Source organism: Aspergillus karnatakaensis, assembly GCF_047715665.1.
Source record: "Aspergillus karnatakaensis strain CBS 102800 unplaced genomic scaffold BJY04scaffold_22, whole genome shotgun sequence".
NCBI classification, from domain to species: domain Eukaryota; kingdom Fungi; phylum Ascomycota; class Eurotiomycetes; order Eurotiales; family Aspergillaceae; genus Aspergillus; species Aspergillus karnatakaensis.
The window spans coordinates 33,504-57,039 of NW_027395734.1; the positions used below are offsets into that span (position 1 = coordinate 33,504).

General features: G+C 50.6%; 4 protein-coding genes across 4 annotated transcripts; 1 reads left to right on the top strand and 3 right to left on the bottom strand.

The window, feature by feature from the left end:
- Window positions 1–3,957: 3,957 nt before the first annotated feature.
- Window positions 3,958–5,793, bottom strand: BJY04DRAFT_207246 (cytochrome P450; the record flags this gene model as incomplete). The annotated part of the gene is made up of 4 exons (XM_073713833.1): window positions 3,958–4,287; window positions 4,393–4,666; window positions 4,735–5,445; window positions 5,669–5,793. The coding sequence occupies 4 exons, from the start codon at window positions 5,791–5,793 to the stop codon at window positions 3,958–3,960; spliced, it is 1,440 nt and encodes a 479-aa protein (XP_073571545.1).
- A 1,545-nt stretch (window positions 5,794–7,338) lies between these two features.
- BJY04DRAFT_227529 (glycoside hydrolase family 95 protein) lies at window positions 7,339–10,033 on the bottom strand (the record flags this gene model as incomplete). Its single annotated transcript, XM_073718646.1, has 5 exons — window positions 7,339–8,345; window positions 8,401–9,495; window positions 9,575–9,659; window positions 9,737–9,819; window positions 9,877–10,033. The coding sequence occupies 5 exons, from the start codon at window positions 10,031–10,033 to the stop codon at window positions 7,339–7,341; spliced, it is 2,427 nt and encodes an 808-aa protein (XP_073571546.1).
- Window positions 10,034–10,810: 777 nt separating this feature from the next.
- BJY04DRAFT_217800 (ERG4/ERG24 ergosterol biosynthesis protein) lies at window positions 10,811–12,112 on the bottom strand (the record flags this gene model as incomplete). The annotated part of the gene is made up of 3 exons (XM_073716142.1): window positions 10,811–11,703; window positions 11,751–12,016; window positions 12,072–12,112. 3 exons carry the CDS (start codon window positions 12,110–12,112, stop codon window positions 10,811–10,813), a joined length of 1,200 nt encoding a protein of 399 aa, XP_073571547.1.
- A 3,008-nt stretch (window positions 12,113–15,120) lies between these two features.
- BJY04DRAFT_227534 (uncharacterized protein) lies at window positions 15,121–23,505 on the top strand (the record flags this gene model as incomplete). Its single annotated transcript, XM_073718647.1, has 13 exons — window positions 15,121–15,270; window positions 15,332–15,831; window positions 15,890–16,403; window positions 16,453–17,128; window positions 17,175–17,624; window positions 17,669–19,875; window positions 19,928–20,011; window positions 20,141–21,058; window positions 21,140–21,424; window positions 21,517–21,591; window positions 21,656–21,996; window positions 22,061–22,538; window positions 22,582–23,505. 13 exons carry the CDS (start codon window positions 15,121–15,123, stop codon window positions 23,503–23,505), a joined length of 7,602 nt encoding a protein of 2,533 aa, XP_073571548.1.
- Window positions 23,506–23,536: the final 31 nt, after the last annotated feature.

Below are 23,536 nucleotides of genomic sequence, written 5' to 3' on the forward strand. Positions count from 1 at the left end.
TTTAATCTTCGCGAGCTATTATTAGTACTAGCGCGGATTAGAGGTTAAAGCTTAATAGCTATGTTTATAAGGTCTTATTATTTATATAATATTTCTAGTTATTTATAGAGTTACTATTAAGTCTCGTAAGGTAATAATTTATAGAATATATAAAGCTAAATTAGCTTAGGATCCTTTATATTCTTACTTAATTCGCTAATTATCTTATTAAACTACTTAAGGTACGCGAATTTAGTCTTCTTATTAGGCTTTATACGGGCGCGGAAAATAGTAGATTATAATTTCTAAAGTCTATTTCGCGGGTTTCCTAGTTACTTTTTAAAGAAGTTGTATAGACTATCCTAACCTTCTTTATAATATTTACGCGAGCTTTTATCTCCTTATAAGATAGTAAATATATTATCTAGGTAGAGTATTATATAGTTTACCTTGTCTTCTTTATTAAACTAGTTTATTTTCGCGAGTATGTTTATCTAGTTATAAAATATCTAGTAATTAGCGTAGTTAGTGGTTAAGTAAAGTATACTCTTTAATAATAAGTAGACTCTAGGCAAATATTTCTTTATAAGGCCCTTATAAATTATTTTAAATAGTTAACAGGCATGCTTATAAGACTTAAGTATATTAAGCTTAGTAAGCTACTTGCGAGTAGTAAGCTTATACTCGAGTATTATAGCGCGCTATTTCTTAATAGTTAATAGTTCCTTGCTAGTTATTTATAATTTAAAGGTAAGAGTCTTGCTAGGTATAGGTCCCTCTGCTAGGGAAGTACTTATTATAAAGCTATCCTATTCCGCGGGGGGTACTTGACCTGTTCCCTTAGGGGTTTAAGCTAACCGCGAGGATTTCCTTAATTCTTCTAATATTATGAATAAGCTAATTCGCGGGGGTTAAGCATTAAAATTATAAGAAAGGGGTTTCTTATAGGCTTGGTTAAATTAGCGTATTTAAGACTCGGGAACTTAATAAGGAAATAAGAGCTGTTTTCAAGGATCGCGGAAATAATATAGATTAATGCTGAGGTTTAGAATCTCGCTCTACGAGGATTCTGAAGTCAGTGTACGCTTAGTCAGCCCGCGGCTGAGTCAGCACTGGCAGGACATTCGCGTGTCCTTACATATATTAAGCTTAGTAAGTTATTTATAAGTAGTAAGCTTATACTTAAGTATTATAATATACTATTCCTTAATAATTAATAGTTCCTTACTAGCTATTTATAATTTAAAAGTAAGAATCTTACTAGATATAAGTCTCTTTACTAGGGAAGTACTTATTATAAAGCTATCCTATTTTATAGGGGGTACTTAACCTATTCTCTTAGGGATTTAAGCTAATTATAAGGATCTCTTTAATTTTTCTAATAGTATAAATAGGCTGATTCGCGGGAGTAAAGTATTAAATTTATAAGAAAAAGGTTCTTATATACTTAGTTAAATTAGTATATTTAGGATTTAGAGGCTTAATAAAGAAATAAGGGCTATTTTTAAGGCTTATATAAATAGTATAAATTAATACTAAGGCTCAGAATCTTGCTCCACAAGGATTCTGAAGTCAGTGTATGCTTAGTCAGCCCGCGGCTGAGTCAGCACTGGCAGGATGTTCATGTGTCCTTACAGGAAGAAGCTAGAGGTTAGTTCTTCTGTAATAAATAGTATATAACAAGGTCTACTAAAATATTAAAAAAGAAATTATAAAGGGTATATTAGATAATATATTAATTAAGGATATTTAAGAATACTTATTACTACTATATTTAGTCTGACTTATTCTTTATAATTAATACTATACTATTATTTAGAGTTACTTTTAATAATAGTAATATACTTAGATAAACTACTTTATAAGTATTTTATATATAAGATATTTAACCTTACTTACTTTAATTAAGCTTAACCCTAATTATAACTCTTTATACTAGTTAGATAAGAAGCTATTTAAAGAAGGGATTAAATAAGTTAAGTTAAATATTGCAAGCTTACAAGAGGTTACCAGGGTTAGGAAGAAGTAGAAGTCTGTTCTTCCGTAACAGTAGTCTACAAAATCAACTATTAGATAGAAACAATCGGCAGGCGGTTAAACACGGTATCCTGGTTCATTCTCCCTTAAGAGCTATCGCCAGTGACGTGTAGTTGCCAAATGACTTATACTTGCTTATTCGAGAGTCTGATTCCGCATAGGTTAATCCACCCTTTTTGCTCGTTTTGTTATCCAGTGCATACAGATATGTGACAGTCATTGATTGTTTGTGGATATTTTATAAGCGCTGGTACATAAGTTAGTTAAATCCGATGCTCTTATATCCTAAAGCTCTCGGCTCTTGGTGCAATAATTCTCTTGACGCATACGCTTTCACCATGGGACATACGAGGTGTGCAAAATGCGAGGAGGTTGAAGGCAAAACGAGATGTCTAGACTGTGGTGCTGGTTTCTTCTGTGATCCCTCAACAATATCCACTTGGAGAAGAATTTTTCCGAGCACAAGAAGAGCTCCTAGAAGTCACGATTCATGAGAGGGCTTGGAATTGTCATTTGGAAAAGAATACTTCAAGGCCGATGAAAAGACTAAATGGTTTGGGTATCATATTGAGAAAACAGATAACGGTGGGGAGGTTGGAGCGATCATCGAAAAAGAGAGGTTTGTCGACCTTGTGGAAAAGTCACGCGTTCGTGTCGCAACGAACACAGTCTTTCCCAGTGTCGTTGCGTTCACCGGGGAAACTGGCTCGGGAAAGTCTACCATAAGTGAGTCGTGTGCGCCTACCGGAAGTCCATCACAGATAAAACTGACCTTCAATCGCAAAGTTCGAGGATTGATCGCCAGTGCGGGACTCGAGGAGGACAAGCTAGACGAGTTCAAAGCCCCAGCGCCCGGAATGAGAAACGACCATAAGCCAACAACGGGTGAAGTGAATTTATACGTTGACCCCCAGTCATTGAACAGCGAGCGGCATATATTCTATGCGAACAGTGAAGGCCTTGGGAGCAGTACACCTGCGGCTGTTAAGCACCAAACAAAATAGTATAGAGAGGCCCTGTATCGCTCATACTAGGTTGAAAAAGGAACAATGGACCGAATGCGGGTAACTGACTCGTTTATACCCTAAGTTCCTCTATATCTCCAGTGACGTGATATGTATGATTACCAAAAACCCAAAAAGCCTGGCATATAGCGTTGAGAAACTGCTCCACTGGAGATAGGTCGGAGCCCGCGGCACGATTAATCAATACTTGCTTCCAAGTTTGATTATCGTATTGAATGCCCTTCAGCAGGAGAACAAGGAGTACATTGATAATCCTGATACAGCGACAGAGGACTTTTACGCCAATCTTGGTCGTGAAATTCAGAATAACACAACGTTCAAGCGACTGGCAAACAATGCAAGTTCCACTCCGATTTGCTCCTGCCATATTATCTGGACTAATATGATCTAGGTATCGAATGTGCCATCGGAAAAAGTGACCCTATTATTTTCCAAAGTGGAGGAAGAATTGGTGATCGATTGTGTACCCTGATGTACAATCCATGCTCTTACAGCTTGTTCAATAACCACATGACTAAGACACGAAGCACAGAACGCTCAGTGGCGGTCTCCAGGTGATACTGAAGACATTCCTTATTGGTTCCGTAGCAGTGCAAACTAAGTAATCCAGAAGAAGGTTCTGGTTTTCTTATAGGATGACAACACCTCATCTCTCGTGTCCAGTGTCACTGTTTCGGAGCCTCCAGCCACAATGTCAGGTGGGATATCTTTCAATCGCAAAGTTCCACAGAAGAGGCGTTAAAACATGAGGTGGCTTGACATGATGTAGACTTACACAGGAGCAGTAGGATTTGGCTGCGCGGGTAGTCCCTGAAATAGCCACTCAGATATGTCATCCTCTGTAGTCTTGGGTACTTGAGTCCATCAGTCGAATATACACCTCCCTCAGACCCAATGAACAACGCAGTCCATCTCCCTAAGCCCTCCTCCGTACCGAAACCATAACATCTTCCCCATCCGCGATATTAGCAACACCAGAAGCCTTGGCCAGATCCGCGCCCGGAAACGCTTGATCGCCAGCCGTGCGGTCCAGCTCAACCTCATACTGCCCTAGGCACAGCGCAATGAAAGAGAAAACCGCCTTCTTTGCGAGATAGCGGCCGGGACACACGTGCTTGCCGCCGCCCCAAGGCCGATAAGCGACTTTCGTCTTGAGCGTCTTGTCGTGTAGGAATCGGTCTGGCTGTAGAATCTGGGGGGTGGGGCCCCAGGTGGCCCGGTCGAGGTGGAGTTGGCGGTATATTATCTAGTCAAGAGTTGGGCTGCATGTCAGTTCCCGTGTAGAAACGGTCAACCGGAGGAGGTGATAATGATTATCGCAGTTGGAGACGTCCTGGGGGGTGCGGCATACCAAAACCTTGCTTCCTTCCTTCAGGGTCTTCCCGCCGATGGTGCTTGTTTGCGAGACATAGCGTGTCATCGGGCTTGTGACGATCAGCCGGAGGACCTCGCTGTAGAGTGAGTCGAGCAGCGGGCAGTTCTCGGTTAGGTATGTGTGGTCGACGGCTTGTGTGTCCAGGTTATTGGCGGGTTTGATTTCGAGGGTGATAGAGCGGAGTAAGTGTTGATCATGCAGGATGTGGGCAAGGAGCCAGAAGGATAGTTTGTACATATTTCCTACGATGCTATTGTCGGAACAGGATTAGCAGAGCGTACGTGGATAGGACTCTCGGGGAGGGGATTGAACACGCACGAGGAAGTGTGCAGCATGAACATGCGGGCAATTTCCTCGGTTGTGAGATCGAGGTCGCGGAATATGTGTTCGACGGACGAAACCCAGAAGTTTGAGTGTCCTCGTTTCTTTGGTGGAAGGCTAAAGTACTCCACGAAAAGGCCGATCATGTCATCTTTCGCCGCCAGCATATCTCTACTCAGGAACTTGGGAAGGCCCATGAGGAACTTCCAGCTTGTGGTCTCCCAGGCCATATAGCGCCCTGCGAAGTTCGGCTGAATCTTGTGAATAATATCCCCATAGTAAGCTCCGACAACGCCGTTGATCAACGCCTGCGCGCAGAGTTTATGAAGGGATATGGTGATTGTTTGGTCTGTACTTAGCCCTGGCTCAGTCTGGCTCAAAATGGCGGCAAAGCGGGGGATGATGTCGCCTTGGACGAAATTGTCTAGCTCCTTGCCAGGGCTGATATGCTGTCTGTAGACGTCGATCACCTTGTCAATAGCGTGGAGCGGACCAGCACGTTTTCCTCCGTCAATGGGACGAAAGAGGTTTTCAACAGATGGCTTGGATATCTCAAACTTCAGGAGCATCTCCTGTGCTAGTGGTTCGAGGTTAAACGCCTTGAATTGCCGGTTGACCTCGGACACGTCGACAGGATCGGAGATGATGTATAGGGGTGACCCGAAGAGAGTCACAAGGAATGGAGATCTCGAGTTGTTGAATCTCTTACTAAAAAACACGTCAGACACTTTGCCATGTTAAGATAATGCGGTAGTCAGTACATTGCCTCGGTGATGCCTTTATCAAGATTACGAAATGAAAAGAATGGTCCTAGAGTACATCGTCAGGGGATACCCTAACACCAAGGTTATGGATGCAGAATATACCAAGATCTAAGGGCGAATTGTGTTAGCTCTGGATGTGCAAGCGCCTTAGGTTCGAATCAGGAGACATACATGGAATCCAATATGGAACTTCCTCTGGTTCTTCGGGGTTCAGTGACGGACGAACTGTAAAGCGCCATACCCGCCACGTAATGAGGTAAAGCACCGCGCAGCCTAGGAGTATAGAGATCATGATAGAGATAGGTTCAAGGATTTCTCTCTTAGAAGTTTTAACTTGTAGCTGAACAGTCGTATCAGGTTTGGATGACCTGGTGTGGGCAACTGGGGCCCGAAATGTCGGTTGCGTGTCAAGCAGAATCGATGGCGATAGATGCAAAGTCCCTCGACATTCTCTCTGGGAGGGGTAGGAAGAAGCTGTGTACTCGTCCGTACTTTGCCTGTCTTACCCCCGTAGACTAATGGTGGAATTCTAGTCGCTCCACAGCGGAAATGCTCTCGAATCAGCTTGCTAGTACGCGGATGAATCTCTCCCAGTCTCAGAGTCAATCTACTTCTGAATCTACAAATGCGGCAGTCTGCAGCGGGTGTGATCGTGGATGCAGTTTGGATGGGCCCCCAAGCTCATGCGCATCTCAAAGTTGAGGCGGCTGTTGGCACATGTACTTCTTCACAGTGCTTCTGCAGTACAGCACCGTCACCTCATAATGACACCATAGCAACCCCTCAGCTCCTGAGCGACCAGTGTTTGCTATGCCACCCTGTACTGATACCTCACCCCGCTCAGAAGCATATCGAGGTTGCTCTGATTGGACTCATAAGTGGGAGGCTGACGTCCCGCTGGGGGCGGAAACCGTATTGCCAACGTACGATAAGGAAGCTATTCCTTGTCGGTCTAATGAAGAAACAGATCTGGGGTAATTCTGAAAGTCTATTGGACTGCGAGCTGCTGATGCCCAGGCGGGCAGGGGTGTGAATCCTCCCGGAGCGCCGGCGAACCCAACCAACCCTGTGTGACCGTTTCCTCCGCCCCCTGTCGCGCCTCATACTTCCGCAAAGGGATGCGGGGAAGAAGGGTACTGTACGGTCCGTGAATATGTGTTTAGGGTACCATTTGGGGTATAAATATGACCTACTTCACTTGCCTTTCTTTGCTACAACAAGACATTCAAGAATCCGAAGACTACTCTCCAGCATTTCCAAACACTTTCAAAGGTATGCTCTCCAGATTCCCTTGCGCTTGTTGGCGCTTCTCTCCTAAGTCGCAGCTAATCATACGGTGCTTTATAGATTCCCCAATTTCCCAACTAAATCACCGTACGTGCAGTGATGTTGAGCTCGACCTGAGATGGCTACACATGGCTTTTTCATCAGCTGACTTGCGTGTATAGTAACAAAATGTGGCCCGGCGTCGGATACGGTTCTCCTGCAAGCGAGGGTGCTGGTGGCGAGGCCCTTCCCAAGTAAACAACCATGCAATTATGAGGAACGCAATGTGGGAGGGTTACCTGTTATGTGATGTGCCTGCCAAGTCAACGAAAGTTCCAAGAAGTCCGAGGAAGGATAAAATGATGGATACTCCGGGCTCACACATACCTGTCTATCATTAAATAACCGCATCTACATTTCTTGAAGTGCATCAGATCAGTCTTCCTTGTAGATCCTAGTAGATTATAGGACAATCATCCAACACCCTCATTCCTAAACTACCCGATGGCATCGCCAGCCGAATCATTCGTGACATTGACTCTCTGGGATCTCAGTGGATACGTCCAGGCCCTTACACCTCATCGAGAAGAACGCCCTCTACATTAACAAGCCGCACCCTTCTTCCGTTCTTTCCCGCCGACACAACCCTAACTTTATCGACAACTCCCCTACTGTCCCACCCAAACTCCACCACCGCGCCCCCCCTCAACCTCAACCCCCTAACCCTCCCCCCACCCCACTGCCTCGGAATCGCCGGTCCCAGCACAACAGTCCGAGTACCTTCATCTCCTCCACCAACAGCCACCGGCAAGTCAACAACCAACATCGCCAGCACCGCCCCCGCAAACCCAAAGTTCGCATCAATCTGAAACGGCGGCCAAGTCCCAGAATACATACTCAACCCATTCCCCACAAAGTTCTCACTAATCGCATACCGAAGGTGCTCATACGCTGTGCTGGAGTCGTTCAGGCGCGCCCAGCACGCCGCGCGCCACACTTTCGCCCACCCGGCGTTTGCGTCGGGGGCGTTGCCCATCCCGCGTGAGAGAAGGGTTTCTCGCACGGCGGATTGGAGCGTGCTATTTTGGAAGTACCCGTTTGCGAAGGAGGAGATGGAATAGCCGGGGTACCAGCCGACGAGGTGGGAGAGGTGGCGGTGGGTGCTTTTGTTGTCGTAGTTGTAAGAGTCGGGGAGTTTCCATTCTTTCAGGCCGTTCCAGGTTGTTAGGTGGATGCCTTTGTCGAGTTTTGAGAGGGCGGTGGTTATAGCGGAGATGAAGTGCAGGGAGTCAGGCGTTGGGAGGAAATCTTGAGCCGCGAGAACGGAGTTGAAGACTTGGTGGATGAGCTGCTGGTAGTGCGTGCAGCCGAAGGTCGTAGGCCCTGTCTCGGGGCTGTTGCAGGGGTTTACGACGAGAGTGCCGTCGTTGAAGAATGTGTCCTCTTGGAGCGTGGAGAGCCAGAAGGATGCAACACCTTTGAGTAGCGGGTAGCCTTGTTTCGCGAGCCAGGCTCTGTCTTGTGTGTATTCGAAGTTGTCCCAGATGTGCTGCATCATCCAAGCGGCGGCGGCAGGATCTTCATCGGTCACTTTAGGTAATATGCTTTGCGGAATCAGGAAAAGGTGACATACAATTCGCCCAGCCCGCATCCTCTTTCATCGCTGTGTAGCCGAAAATGTTCATCTCGTTGTGCACAACCCACCCGGTGGCATTATATAGGAGCCGTGCGGTCTCGGTGCCTCGAGGGGCCCACGTATCTTCCATGTAGTTCCACAACGCGTGCTGTATCTTTGCTAGGCCGGTCTGATCAGCTAGCCAGTAATTCATCTGCAGGTTGATATTTGCGTGGTAATCGGCGCTCCATGCCGCGGTTAGTCCGTCGGTCCAGCGCCCTTGCAGGTTTGCGGGGAGGGAGTTGGCCCGCGAAGAGCTTATGAGCAGGTGTCGGGCGTAGTCGAAGAGGAGACTTTCGAGAAATTGGTTTCCGTCTGTATTGTTGAAGTTGTAACTGGCGATCAAATCGGCCGTGTCCTGCTCTTTGTCCTTAATGTTCACAGGAAGCTCGAGCGAGAATGCACCCGTGAGGCTTTGATAGTCTTTGACATGGCGGCGCAATAGTGATTTGTAGGATTTTGACACAGCAGCTCGAGAGATTTTATCAACAACTGGTGCTGGGTCCTTCCCCTTGAAAGACCAGCCGCTCTCCTCGTTGCCTGCTTTCTGGTCATAATTTGTCTCCGCACTGATAACGATTGTGAGACCACTGCCTTTGGGAGAGACTCGAAGCGATCCGTCACTTGGACAGCTAGCCTCTGCTGTTTTTGGATCGACTCTCGCAACAGCAGCGTACTTCATCCCCTCTGGCGGCCCAGTCTGCGTGATGCCGAAATGCCGGAGCGCAGCTCTCTTAGTCTCACAAGTCGAGTGCAGAAGGGACTTATCAACAAGGATATTTTCAAAGTTGATCGTGACGACAGGCAGCCGACTCCTCGATTTTGATTCCAAATGATAGATGCAGACCTGGTCAGGATAGGAGCAGAAGACTGAAGATTGGAACCTAGTTTCATCTTTGGCGCTGGTAAAGACTGTCCTGTGAACTCCATCGGCGAGGTCCAGGGTACGCTTGTAGTTTGTGTACGAGTCGGCTCCGTCGAAGCTGATCGTCACATTTCCCAGCACGCGATTGGAGCCGTAGTGGTCTCCAGTACCGAGCAATTCTTCCATCCCTTTGGAACACTGTTAGCCAATCTCAACAAGAGACAGGATTCGGATACTTTGGCTTGACAATTGTTGAGAAAAACATACCACCAATTCCGTTCTCGAAAATCCTCTGCCGAATGCCAGGCAGCGCATCGTACCGAGGAGATTGAGGGTTGCCACCCCTATAATCCTATATGTTGTATCTCAGCAACGATATGGATTACTGGGATATGTTGATAGTGCTTGGTACGGCTGTGATTGACAAACCTCAATCTCAAATGGACCCCCAGACCATAAACTGTCGACATTTAGGTTGATCTTTTCAGCTCCTGGAGGCCCGAACGGGATGGCTAGAAGATTAAACCTATGTTAGTTTTCTCTAGTTCTCTCAGAAAAGAGCAACGTACCTCCAAGTTCCCCATTTCCTACCGGAAACCCCGTCTGCAAGAGCGTGCTTCCATCCTCTGCAACTCCAAATGTAGCTGGAGCGGATGCCCTCAACGCCTTGCCGCTGGCGAGCTCCAAAAGGCTTGCTAATGCCACAGCCAGATAGCCAGTATGCATTTGCATAATTGACGAACACGCAATCTTGTCTATACCCAAAGAAGAAGAAAATATGTAACTCCATCGAACGTCCAGATCCGCGGCCTCTGGTATTTATTCATGCATACCCCTCAATCATAAGTTGGCAACACGCCCGGCTAAATGACGATGCCAAGTCCGTTGCTGCAGCAGATCTACAGATTCTTGTCTGCTTCCCTGTCTTTCCCCGCTTCTACTTGAGCTATCGGCTATTTTCTTTCCACCCGTGCGAGTGCTGTATGCTCACGGATTTTAATTCCAATCTGATAGTCCGCATTAACTAGCATGGAGCGTCAGCGCGGGTAAGAGTCGGGTAAGTGCTGCCGGATGTGATTAAGGTGCGGCTACTTTACGCTCACGCGTGTCAGATAAGACAGGCTAGGATCTCATATTCATATCATCGATATAGTACCAACTCTTCCGATAAAGTAGAGAGTGGTAATAGAGCTAGCATGAGGACCATCACCCACCGGATATTCACATATCTACAACCACCCAGCTACTCCTACATTACGAGGATACTTCCCTTCATCTCTACTAGTACACCCCCGGCACAATCCTCCACCTAGTCACTCTCCTATACTCCTCCCAATCCTTCCCGTATTTCTCCAAACACAGCGCATCATCCCTCCTCTCCCGGTGCACAAGCAACACCGCAAAATACACAGCATAGAGATACGTAAACCCCACCCCCCGCCCGCGCGCAGCACCCTGCACGACCACTCGTCCATCCAGCATCTCAAACGCCCCTTCCCCAGTTCAACCCGCAGCCATGCCCCCACCTGCAGAGGTAACCACATACCCCGCAAGCCCAGTTGCAAGGCAAAACGGGAACGACTGCAACCAGTCCCCAACGTAATTAATATGGCGCGCAACCCCCCACCACCCAGATGTCAGGAGCTTGGTCCCCCGGCGCGTCTTGATATACGACAAGCTCACGACACGGGATTCGTCAGGACGCGTACGGAAGAAGATCTTCTGACCGTTGCTCGCGCGGAAAATATACAGGCCAACAACGAAGCAGAGCGACAAGCCGCAGAGTTGAGTCCCCGACATCGGGGTCGGGTAGGTGGCGAGATACCGGGTCTGTGTTGAATAGAGAAAAGGCACCCAAACAAGGTCGCCGAAGACGAGCATAAACCCCAAGCCGTCAGTGGTGATATCGCGCATGGTAAGAAACCCAACCTCGTTATACTGCCCCTCGAGAACGTAATAGCTCTGGATTGCGGTCACGAAGAGCATGCTTGTTGACACGAAGCCGTAGTTGCGGTACTGCTTTGCCATGAATGCGAGGTCGAGGAGGAGCCACCCTGTCAGGCCGGGGCTCATCCCGCACCAGCTTTTGAAATCGACTTCGCCGAAGAAGGGTAGTGTGGCGCGGGGATTGAGCTCGCGGCCGATGAAGAAGTTGTAGAATGGGCTCTTCGTGTTGCCGGCTGGGGCTAGTTCGCGAAGCGCACGGTTGGGATACTGGGTGTCGACAGTCAGACTGCTGGTGTAGAGGTAGAGCGATAGAATATAGCTGATCAGCAAACTGGTCGTGTAGATCTGGACGTAGTGGTCGGCAATATAGGTCCAGAGGAAGAAATTATCGCCGTGCGTATAAGTTCCAATTCCGCAGAACAACAAGTAGACCGAGGTAACTTTCAACGCTGTTTAAATTAGCGCAGCCTATTACAGGTGGTAGGAATAGACTTACCGTTAAGACGATACTTCAGTGCACGATCATGATGGACGAGCTTTGTCCCATGTACCTCTTGAGCAGGTAGCACTCTCCAGAGTCCAAGAGTTAGTAGGTAGTAAGCAAGAACGGCAACCAACACTTTAAAGTCAAAAAGACCAGATAGTCCCTCCTTGAACTCCTCCGAGGGCGGAAATGCTGGACATCCCGTCGAGTCGTTACAGTCAAACGCAAAGCCATAGAGCAGAATTGGAAGACCAAAGGTCAATGCCACAGTGGCGCATCTAGGACTATCAGCCGCTACTCTCTCGATCCGCATAGTGGAAATTGAACACCTACCGGCCACCGAATTCGTACTCTGAGATGGTCGAGACTGACATGGTGACTGGGTGATTTCAGTATTCTGTCTCGACTTGAAACGACGAATTGGGCTCCTTTAATATCGTAGCATCTCGCGCTGCTATTCACTTCATCACCTTCACCATATCCAGGCTTGACGGACTGTATGGCAGTAACCCAGAAAGTTGGGCATGGCATCACTCGGATGTTGCTGCTGCCGCTTGCCCTGGCCAGCGGGCTCCGGACCCGATGCGAGGGACAAATACGGAGTAAGTCCATCTGCGTGGGGCGGATAGATATCGTTAGCAACCTATTAAGAGTTGCTGATTATACCTATTCAGATTAAGTGGGGATAGCTAGCTCTGGTCCCCTGCTTGGATCGACCGAGGAAGTCTGTACGGGTCTTAGTAGTATCCTGGAAAGACTACAAGGGGGGATTTCTCTTTCGAGCTTGGGACGGCAGGGACTACACTCGCGACTATGAAACTTAACAACCGAGCTGTCTCTTGGTAATATGGCTCTACATAGAAAGTATCACCAGGGGCAAAAAGGACTACAACAACCTTGGAAGACCTCGCAGGGGGGTGGAATTAATGTATGCCTCGTTGCCCTAGATTAAGGCAGGCGCAAAATAGATCAAAAAACGCGGATCCGAGTACGGCAGATTGCTGCCTAATCGAAATGTGAGACTGATTAGATTGTAGTCTAACTTGTCAACCACCTGCCGCAAGTAAAATGGTCGGGGTCACTTAGTAGGGTCATTTGGGGCATGGCGCATTAGAGAGAGTGTTGTGTATGGATCGCTTAATCAGAGACAATGACAGTACTACCTCATCTAGTCGTGTGCTGGGAAGCCGATTGGACTCAATCAGACCTTGGACATGAGTCATATGAAGGAAAGTCTGTATTGGACTGCAGATGCTGTATAACCATACCATGAGGAGGGAATTATTGTCTCCGCGCAGTCCAGGTGGCTGGCTGAAGGCTCAAAAATGAAGATAATTCCTAGTGGACGAGGAATATGTAGTCAGGCACGAACCCTGTGAAGAGGTTTGACGGCTGATCTGACCTGTCATCTAGGCTACTAAATCGGAGAAAGCAGGTAAAGTTTCTGCACGGAGCGAATGCAGGAGCTTTCAAGAGAGTTTGCACCTTACGAGGAGCGCTTTCGTTCCTTGACCACAGAATATCTGGCTTAGTATACCTTTGGATTGGATCAGACAGCCTTCCGTCTTCCAAGCTTACCACCCTTCGGAATATTTGTCGTTCAATTTCAAATCCCCCTTCAAGTCCAGCTGACGCCCCCTGTGTGAATATCTGTAATGCAAAACCGCCGTTCTCATCGCATTCTTTGACGATGCAGCTGACTCCTGAATAGGACTTGGGGTGCTGGATCCGAACGTTCCGGAGACACATCATTGGTACAGTTAATCCTCAACGCAAGGTCCATCACTGTTGCACTGCAGATCCCGCTCACTGACAGGCGCAGATCGGAACGGTGTCATCTGCCCACGCGGATGTCGTGACAGATCAAGTAGGCAAGTGTTTTCCGAGAAGTGCTAGCAGCTCTTGCTGCATTTGGCGGTGGGTGCCTGGTTCTCTTCCTTCATGTTCCTCGTCCGTTCTCTAGCTGCAGAGATTCGTTTACTAAGAAGTATCATTTCACCTCTCTTGCCTTTCATTCCATTATGAAACTATTTGACCCAACTAAATAGATCCAAGAGTCACTCCAAAGTTCATATCTCACTGGAACAAAACCAACGTATCCCGAAACTCCTGATCCAACGCCGCCGCCAGATCCTCCTGAAAATACTCCGGATCAACCTTCTCCCTCAACACACCCTCAAACAGGTTCTTCTCCGTGTAAAGAAGACTCAGAAGCGCCCTAGACACATACGTAATCCCCGCAGATTGAAACAGGCCAACCTATACTGCATCAGCTCATACAAACCCATTAGAACTAAGTAGACAGGACCAACCTTAGCCTGCCCCGCCTCAAGGGCACGAATAAGCCTCGGATGAACCTCATTATACGCATCTAACGCGCGTTGGCTATCCTCCGGCGAGAGGGGCTCCAGGGCAGCCAATGTCGTCCTTGCCGTGGTGGCTGCATTGTGAGCATTGTAGATAGAGTTTGCAACAGGGAGGGCGAGAACCACGCCGCCGCCGTAGGTGTTGATTGAGGACTGGACGCCGTCGATGCGGTCTCTCAGAGCGGCGAACTGGGTGAGTGCGTCGTCGACGGTCTGGGAAAATACAGGGTGGGTGAGTGTTAGGGCTGTGAGGAGGGTTTTGGTGTTGATGGGGACTTTCATTTTTGCGGTTGGGGAAAATGATAGTAGTGGGTGGATGCTGGTGCTGACGAGAGCAGGTCAAGGAAGGTAAGCCGTTGCTATATACCAAACTAGGTCGCTTCGTGCCCTTCTTCATTTCTCAGGCTACTGCAGTGTGATAATGCAGCCGGATACTCCGTACCCTGCGGGCGTTTCTCCTTCCTCGAGTCAGCCGACTCCAACCCCGCTGATTGCAGGTCAAGAATGAATCCCTCGAGGAGTTCTTTTCCGATTTTTGGTAACTGCATGCTTCGCCAAGTTCTGCACGCTGAGCCTTCAGGCGAATTAGAGAGGTTCCGAGACGTTCCAGGGTTGCAGCCGCCAATCGTATCCATCCTTGTTTGCTGCAGGATCCTGCATGAGCACAAAGCCTGACTTGCTTCCGCGGGGGTGCACGCAAAGTCCACGAGTCTGTCACTGCAGGAAATGCGGACGGGATTGAGCTGAGCTGAATATTCAGACTGGTCTGAAGGATCTCGACTGCTTGTTCTCTATTGTACAGGCCTTATACCCCGCAGCAGGCTCAATTGAGGGTATGAGGGGTCACGAAGGCAAGTATCTCCTGAAAGCTTTCCTCATCCCTCGACAATCCAGTTCGCAGACCTCAGTCTGGTCAAGGTATTTTTCCGAGGGTCCGCCTACGAATTTCTCGCTACCTCACCTCTCCCACTCAATCAACACCATCTACCCTCAATATTAGCCAAAGTTTCAGCACCATGGTGAATATTGTACCAGGCGAGGCCACCAACAGGGCTATCCAAACCCCTAATCATGAGCTATTTCTTCAAAACAGGCTGTACGCAGAGGGAGCCACCTCTCCACCACTCGTCAATGGCAGCGCAGGCCACACTACCAATGTTGTAGAGGTCAAAGAGCCACATACTCCCATCTCATTCTCAACCTCAACCTCAACTAACACCCATCCAGGAGCCGCCCAGTTGCCCCCCCATTGCCATAGTTGGCATGTCCCTCCGGCTCCCCGGCAACCTCAAAAGCCCCGACGACCTCTGGACCTTCCTCCTCTCCAAGCAGCACGGCGTCTGCCTAGTCCCCGACACACGCTACACAGTCTCCTCCTTCTACAGCGCCACGCTCCCCCGCACCGTGAAAACAACATCCGGCTACTACCTCACCGAAGACCCAGCCTACTTCGACGCACCCTTCTTCGGCATAAACACCCACGAAGCAGGCCGGATGGACCCGCAGCAGCGCCTCCTGCACGAAGTCGTCTGGGAGTGTCTCGAGAGCGCAGGGGAGACAAACTGGCGCGGGAAGAGAATCGGCTGCTACGTGGGTGTTTATGGTGAGGACTGGCTGGATCTCGCGAGCAAGGATCCGCAGCATACGGATCGGTATCATATTCTGGGGACGGGGCAGTTTGCGTTGGCGAATCGGCTCTCTTATGAGTTTGATTTTCAGGGGCCGAGGTGCGTTTTCCCCTCTTCTCTTGCTTCTGTTCTCTGGGCTGTGCTAATTGGTGTTTAGCATGACACTGCAAACGGGCTGTTCGGCGTCGCTGGTTGGGCTGCACGAGGCCTGTCAGGCGTTATACTCAGGCGATTGCAGCTCGGCGATAGTTGCCGGGACGAATCTCATGTTCGCGCCTACGATGACGGCGACAATGTCGGATAATACTGTTATGTCACCGACAGGCACGTGTCGAACCTTCGACGAGAAAGCAGATGGATATGGTCGCGGCGAGGGTGTGAATGCCCTCTACGTGAAGCGGCTCGAGGACGCCATCAGGGACAACGACCCTATTCGCGCGGTTATCCGGGCCACGTCGACTAACTGTGACGGGCATACACCCAGCATTACGACACCAGGGTCGCACTCTCAGGAGGCACTGGTGCGGTGGGCGTATAAGAAGGCAGGTATTGCTGATATCACGAAGACGGGGTTCTTCGAGTGTCATGGTACTGGTACTGTTGCTGGAGACACAGCTGAGGCATCAGTTGTGGCGAAGCTCTTCGAGGGGAAGGGGATTATTATCGGTGCTGTAAGTGTTAAGTCCCTAATTTCTCAAGCTGTAGATACTGACAAAACAGGTCAAACCCAACGTAGGCCACGGCGAAGGCGCCTCGGGAATCAGCAGTGTGATCAAGGGCGTTCTCTCGCTGGAGCATAACATCATCCCACCAAATGTCTTCTTCGACACGCCAAACCCCAATATTCCTTTCGAGGAAGGTAAGCTCCAAGTTCCAGTGGAGGTCAAGCCGTGGCCAGCAGACCGCCATCAACGAGTCAGCGTCAACTGCTTCGGTGTTGGCGGCGCGAACGCTCATGCTATTCTTGATTCGGTGTCATCGTTCTGCGGTGACAATATCCGTTCGGTGACGCCGCAAGCAGAGACAGCGCGCCTGCTGGTCGTATCAGCTAAAGGCGCAGAGGCTCTGAAGCAACGCATGCGAGCTGTTGCAGATTATGCGAATCAGGACTTGTCGAGAATCCAGGATCTGGCGTATACGCTCGGTGCCAGGCGCGAGCATCTGTCACATCGAGCATTTGTGGTTTCAAAGCCAGATATGCTGTTGAGAGAGAGCGACTTCCAAAATGGAAGGGATAGGGCTCCTGATGTGACCTTTGTTTTCACAGGTCAGGGGGCTCAGTGGGCTGGGATGGGGAAGGATCTTATAAAGTCTTTTCCTTCTGCGATGGCTGATATCAGGAAGTTGGACCGGGCATTACAGAGTCTGCCTGATGCACCGTCATGGTCTCTCGAAGGTACATTGCCTTGATGTTATCCCAGAAGAGATGCTAACAATAATAGAGGAACTCTCTAAGCCCGAGCCTAAAAGCAGAATCAATGAGGCTGAGCTCTCCCAGCCGCTATGCACTGCACTCCAGCTCGCGCTAGTCAACATTCTCTCCTTCTGGGGTATGACACCGTCTTCCGTTGTTGGTCACTCTAGCGGTGAGATAGCCGCTGCATATGCCGCTGGTGCTATTTCAGCCAGGTCAGCGATTATCATTGCGTACTACCGGGGTAAGCTGGCAAAACAGGTGGAGGGTAAGGGCGCCATGGCAGCTGTAGGTCTTGGAAGAGCAGAAGTCACTCCGTACTTGGCAGAGGGCACAAATATCGCCTGCGAGAATAGTCCTCAGAGTGTAACGCTGTCTGGGGACAGTACTGTTGTCGAGGAGGTGACGGAGGCGATCAAGAAAGGTTTCCCAGACGCTCTGTGCAGGCGGTTACGAGTGTCGACGGCCTATCACTCCAGTGAGTATGGCCCTACCGAGTGACAGCTCAAGCTCACAAGAAAGACCATATGATCGAGATAGGACCACAGTACGAGGCATCAATATCTGCGCACATCGAGCACAAGCAATCAATGCTCCCTCTCTTCTCCAGCGTCACCATAACACCTATTACAGACCCCTGCCAGCTAAACGCCACCTACTGGCGTCAAAACCTCGAATCACCTGTCCTCTTCTCCGCCGCGGTGCAATCTATTCTAAAAGCCACTCCCCCCAAGAACCGAGCATTCATCGAAATTGGCCCACACTCCGCCCTGTCTGGCCCCCTACAACAGATCTTCCGCGCAGCTGAATCAAAATCAGAACTCATCTACATCCCAACCCTCCTCCGAGCCTCTCCTAACACCTGTAGTCACACCCAACTCCTCTCCACGGCCGGCACAGCCCACTCCTACGGCATCCCCGTAACCCTCAACGCAATCAACGGCCCCGGAAACACCCTGCCCAACCTACCCCCCTACCCCTGGCAACACACAACCCGCCACTGGCACGACAGCCGGCTAACCCGCGCCTGGCGCTTCCGCAAATTCCCCCACCACGAGCTCCTCGGCTCGCGCAGCGTCGAAGCCTCCGATATAGAACCCGCATGGCGGAATCTCCTCTGTCTCGAAGACGTCCCCTGGATCGCGGAGCACGCGTTACTGGGAGACGTAATCTTCCCAGCGGCTGGGTACATCTCTATGGCAGGTGAAGCAGCACTGCAAATAAGTCCCGAGGAGGAATCCAGCGAAAACAGCGGGAGCTACAGCATCAGAAACATGGTGATCAAGAACCCGCTGCTGATGAAAGAGTCCGCGGAGTACGAGCTCATCACGACATTGAAGCCCGTCAAGGTAACAGATTTCCTAGACTCAGACTGGTTCGCGTTCACAATCGTCTCGTACGATGCGAGCACGAATTCGTGGACAAAGCACGCGCACGGGCAAGTCCGCGCTGGCCCCAACCCTGAGCACCCGCCACCTCCACCGCATAAGATCGAGCCGCAAGCGCGCGTCCTCGACGTAGGTACAGCCTACCGCTTCGTCGAGAGACTCGGCTTCGCCTACGGCCCGTCATTCCGGCGCTTCACGCGCCTGTCGGCGCACCCGACAGACCGCAAAGCAACCGGAGCACTTCTCGACCTGGATTTCACCCAGGCAAGCCGGTATACGCTGCATCCGGCGATATTGGACCATCTGCTGCAGACGTTCCCGATGGCGATTGCGCAGGGCCTTGCGAGGAAGTTCCAGATTATTGTCCCTGCGGCAATTGGGGATATCTATGTAAAGACTCCGAGGCAGTCGGAGATTGAGCTTGAGGCGTTGATGGCTGAGACGGGGTTTGGGACTTGGATGGGAAGGGGTGTTATGGTTACTGGTGAAGAGGTGGTGCTTTCGATGCGGGATGTTGCGGGGTTTCCTGCCGGGGGGAGTGGTGGTGGTGGTGGAGGGGGGATACCGCTGGGGTCGCAGATTCGGTGGCGGGTTGATGTGGATTTGGTTGAGGGGGCTACGCTCCTTGGAGGGAGAAAGGTAGAAGGGCGTCAAGAGCATGTGAGAGGTCTACAGGGATATAGACGGCTTGCAGTTCTGTATGTTTTGGAGACTGCGTCGAAGGTAATTGATCTTCCTATGCCGGAAGATCGTCAGCTTGTTCGGTGGGGGGAGTGTCTTGTAACGGCGGCTGCTAGGATGACTGAACATGCAGAGAGTTTACATCCAGAGGCACATGAGTGGCTGAAATCAGGCTCTGAAGATCGGCGGACTCTTATTGAAGCATTCTCAGCGCCGTATGCATCAGAAGAAGGTGAGTATCCTGCTTCGGTGGCTGCTCTGCGCTATATCTATGACAATTGCGACGAGATCCTAGCCACGAAAGGTCTATCCGATGAGACGCGGGGTTACTTGGATAGATACCACGCGGACCTCCAGTCTCAGAACGATTGGGGTTACTTTCTCTCTCTGCTGGGCCATTCGAATCCCGTCATGCGTGTGCTGGAGATCGGCGGTGGGACAGGGAGTGCTACGCGGACTGTTCTGAAGCATTTGAAGTCTCCAGAGGGCGTGCGGCTTTACTCAACCTATACCTTCACGGATGCTGACGAAACGAGTCTCGAGGCTGTGAAGAAGGCTCTTGCTGACGAGGATGTTGAGTACAAGGTTCTTGATGTCGCGCAGGACTCAAAAGAACAGGGATTTGAGGCGCAGAGTTATGACTTGGTTATTGCATCTAATGTCTGTATATCCTGAAATCCCCTGGCTATAGTACTAACAGGTCTTGGACTAGATACTTGGAGATGATGGAGTGGGGATGTCCCTAGGGAACATTCGCAAACTCCTAGCACCACGAGGACGGCTATTGCTCAGCGAAGTGAATAGAGGTAAGCCACTAACGATGTCAACTGTACTCCGGCTAACGTGTCCTTCAAGATTTACCAACGGAATTCATAATGGTACGCCCGTGAGTCCGCAGATACGTCTCCATACTCACTGCATATAGGGCTTGCTACCGGGCTGGAAGACAAACAACGACCTCAAGCACGCTCCTATCTTACCAGATATACTGGACAGCACCCTTCGACAAGCCGGCTTTTCAGGCTGCGAAGCATACACCTTGAACGCAGACCAGAAGACCTACCGATCATTCAGCGCCTTATCCAGCCTCCCTCTTCCAATCGAGATCACAGAGAAAAAGAGAACCATCGTCCTACTCACAGACGACATCCCTCACCCCTGGGCTCAATCCCTTTACACCATCCTGACCGAGCAAGGCTACGAAGTGCACACAACAACACCGGAGACATACTCCCCCGTTAACACCACCGAAGACCAGAACCCCCAGTCTGACCCCCAAACCGAGCCTCTCATAATCTCCCTCCTCGATTTCAACACTCCCTACCTCCACAACCTCACCCCCGACCGCTTCACCACCCTCCAAACCCTCATCTCCAACATCTCAACCACGCCAACCCTCTGGGTAACGCCCCTAACCCAACTCCCCAGCTCTATCTCGACCCCCAATCCAAACAACAGCCTAATCTTCGGCCTGGCACGAACCCTCCGCCACGAATCCGAGTCCGACATTACCACCTTCGAATCCGACGTCTTCGACAACACATCCGCAGCTGCTCTGCTCTCCGTCCTGGAAAAAGTCACCTGGTCCCGCTCCATCCCCTCAATAGCACCCGAGTACGAATTCGCCTTTATCGACGGAAAAGTGCACATCGGCCGCTGCCACTGGGTACACCTGGAACAATGCATGGGTTCCGAATCTCGTTCCTGCGCAGATCTTCCACGGAGACTCGACATCGACTCGTTGGGGTCAATCGATACCCTGCAGTGGAAACCATTCGAATCCCCGGTGTTGAAGGAGGGCGAGGTCGAGGTGGCTATGGGGTTTGTAGGGTTGAATTTCAGGGTATTTACTTCCTCTAACTGTTCTCCCCCCTTCTCTCCTCACATCCACACTCAAACCAGAATTAACATGTAATACCAACAGGACATCCTCGTCAGCCTCGGCCTCTTCGGCACCCCGCAAGAATTCGGGCTGGAAGGAAGCGGGATAATCACACGGGTCGCGCCTGGTGCGATCCGGGAGTTGAAGGTTGGAGATCGAGTCGCGCTGTTGACGACAGGGACGTTCCGGACGCGGTTCGTCGTGCATTCGCGGTACTGCATTAAAGTGCCGGAGGGGATCTCGCTACAGGATGCGGCGACGATGCCGTCGGTTTATATTACCGCGGCGTATTGCTTGGTGCATTTGGGGAGGGTCTCTAGGGGGGAGGTTCGTTTTGCACTCTTTATCTCCATATGGATTGGGGGCAACTATTAAAGTTTGATGATGAGCTGTTGCTGACGTTATACTACTCCAACTAGTCTGTGTTGATCCACTCAGCCTGCGGTGGTGTTGGCCTTGCGGCGATACGGGTGTGCGAGTATCTTGGTGCTACGGTATCCCTCCACTTTCCTCTCCTCTGCATCACCTCCATCCCATCTACAAGACTAACAAAACCAGATCTACGCAACAGTCGGCAGCGAAGAAAAAGCCCAATACCTAACCGAGCGGTTCAACATCCCGCGGCACCGAATCTTCAACTCGCGCAGCACGCAATTCCTACCTGACGTGCTCCGCGAGACGAACGGACGAGGCGTCGACGTCGTGCTAAACTCGCTCACAGGCCCACTGCTGCATGCATCATGGGATTGTCTCGCGTCATTCGGACGCATGATCGAGCTTGGGAAGCGCGATTTCCTGAGCAACGGACAATTGAGTATGGGTCCGTTTATCAAGAATCGGTCGTATATCGGGTTTGATCTTACGCAGGTGGGGAAGGAGGCGTATCATACTTATGAGACGTATGTATCTTGACCTGGCCTGCACTTACCGCGGTTGAATGTGCTGATACTGAACTGATGTTAGGATGCATGCGCAATTTGAGAAACTGAGCGCCGAGAATGAGCTTGTGCCTATTCGGCCGGTTCGGGTGTATGAGGCGAGTGACGTGGTTGATGCGTTCCGGTACATGCAGCAGGGGGTACATATGGGCAAGATCCTAGTTAAGATGCCAGAGGATCCGGCGAGCCTGTCTATCTCGCCGGGGCAGTCGCCTTTCTCGTTCAGCCCGGACGCGTCGTATCTCCTTGTTGGAGGATTGGGCGGGCTCGGCCGGTCGGTGTCGACATGGATGGTAGAAAGAGGCGCTCGGCATCTGGTGTACATGTCTCGCTCTGCCGGGGAGTCTGAGAAAGATCAAGCATTTATCCACGAACTCAAAGAGCAAGGATGCGAAGCCATCTGTGTCCCCGGCGACGTGACAGTCGCAGCAGACGTAAAACTCGCGATCTCAAAATGTGCCCGCCCTCTCGCCGGCATCGCGCAGATGGCCGGATCTCTAAAGGTACACACCATACCCCATACTCTCAACCAAACTAACTCTGTAGGACCGCCTGTTCACCAAAATGACGCACGACGACTGGACGACCTGCCTCGCGCCCAAAGTTCTCGGAACATGGAACCTGCACCACGCAACCAAAACCTCTCCACTGGACTTTTTCATCGTCGTCGGCTCCGTCTCCGGCATCTGCGGGAATCCAGGGCAAGCCAACTACGCGGCCGCAAACACCTTCCTGGACTCGTTCGTGCACTACCGACGGGGACAGGGCCTCCCCGCAGGCGTAGTCGATCTCGGCGCGGTAGAAGACGTCGGCATGATGGCTCAGAACCCAGAAGCACTGCAGCGGGCGCAGATGGCGGCTGTATGTTTTCCGAGCGAGCAGGAGCTCATAAACGGGTTAAAAGTCGCACTGTCGGAATGTGTTGTGCCGCCGGCAAGGGAGTCTAAAATGTCGAGTAGCTGTGTCATCGGCCTTTCGAACACGAAACCCCTCTCGTCACCGAGCGCGCGGGTATACTGGACGCGGGATGCGCGGTTCGCCCTGTACGCGAACCTCGAAAGCCGATCGACTGAGCCGGTCTCCGGGCAGAGCAATGAGCTGCGCGCCCTTCTGCGACGCGTAGAGCAGAATCCGGCTTTGTTGGACGACCCCGAGGCGGAGATGATTGTGCGACGTGAAATTGGCAGGCAGGTGACGACGCGGATGGCGCAGGCGCAGGATATGGATGAGGAGGAGGTAGCGGGGATTGCGATCGACTCGTTGATGGCGATTGAGATTCGGGGGTGGGCGAGGAGGAATCTCGGGTTGGAGATTACGCTGGTGCAGATTGCGAAGGCGAAGACGGTGGGAGGGTTGACGAGGGCGGCGATTGAGCATCTGAAGGCGAAGTACGGGGTGGGCGGGGATGGAGGCGATGGAGTGGATGGTGAAGGGGAGAAAGAGGGAGATGGAGGAGAAGAGAAGGAATGAAGAGGCGGTAACTTAGTGGAGGGGAAAAAAA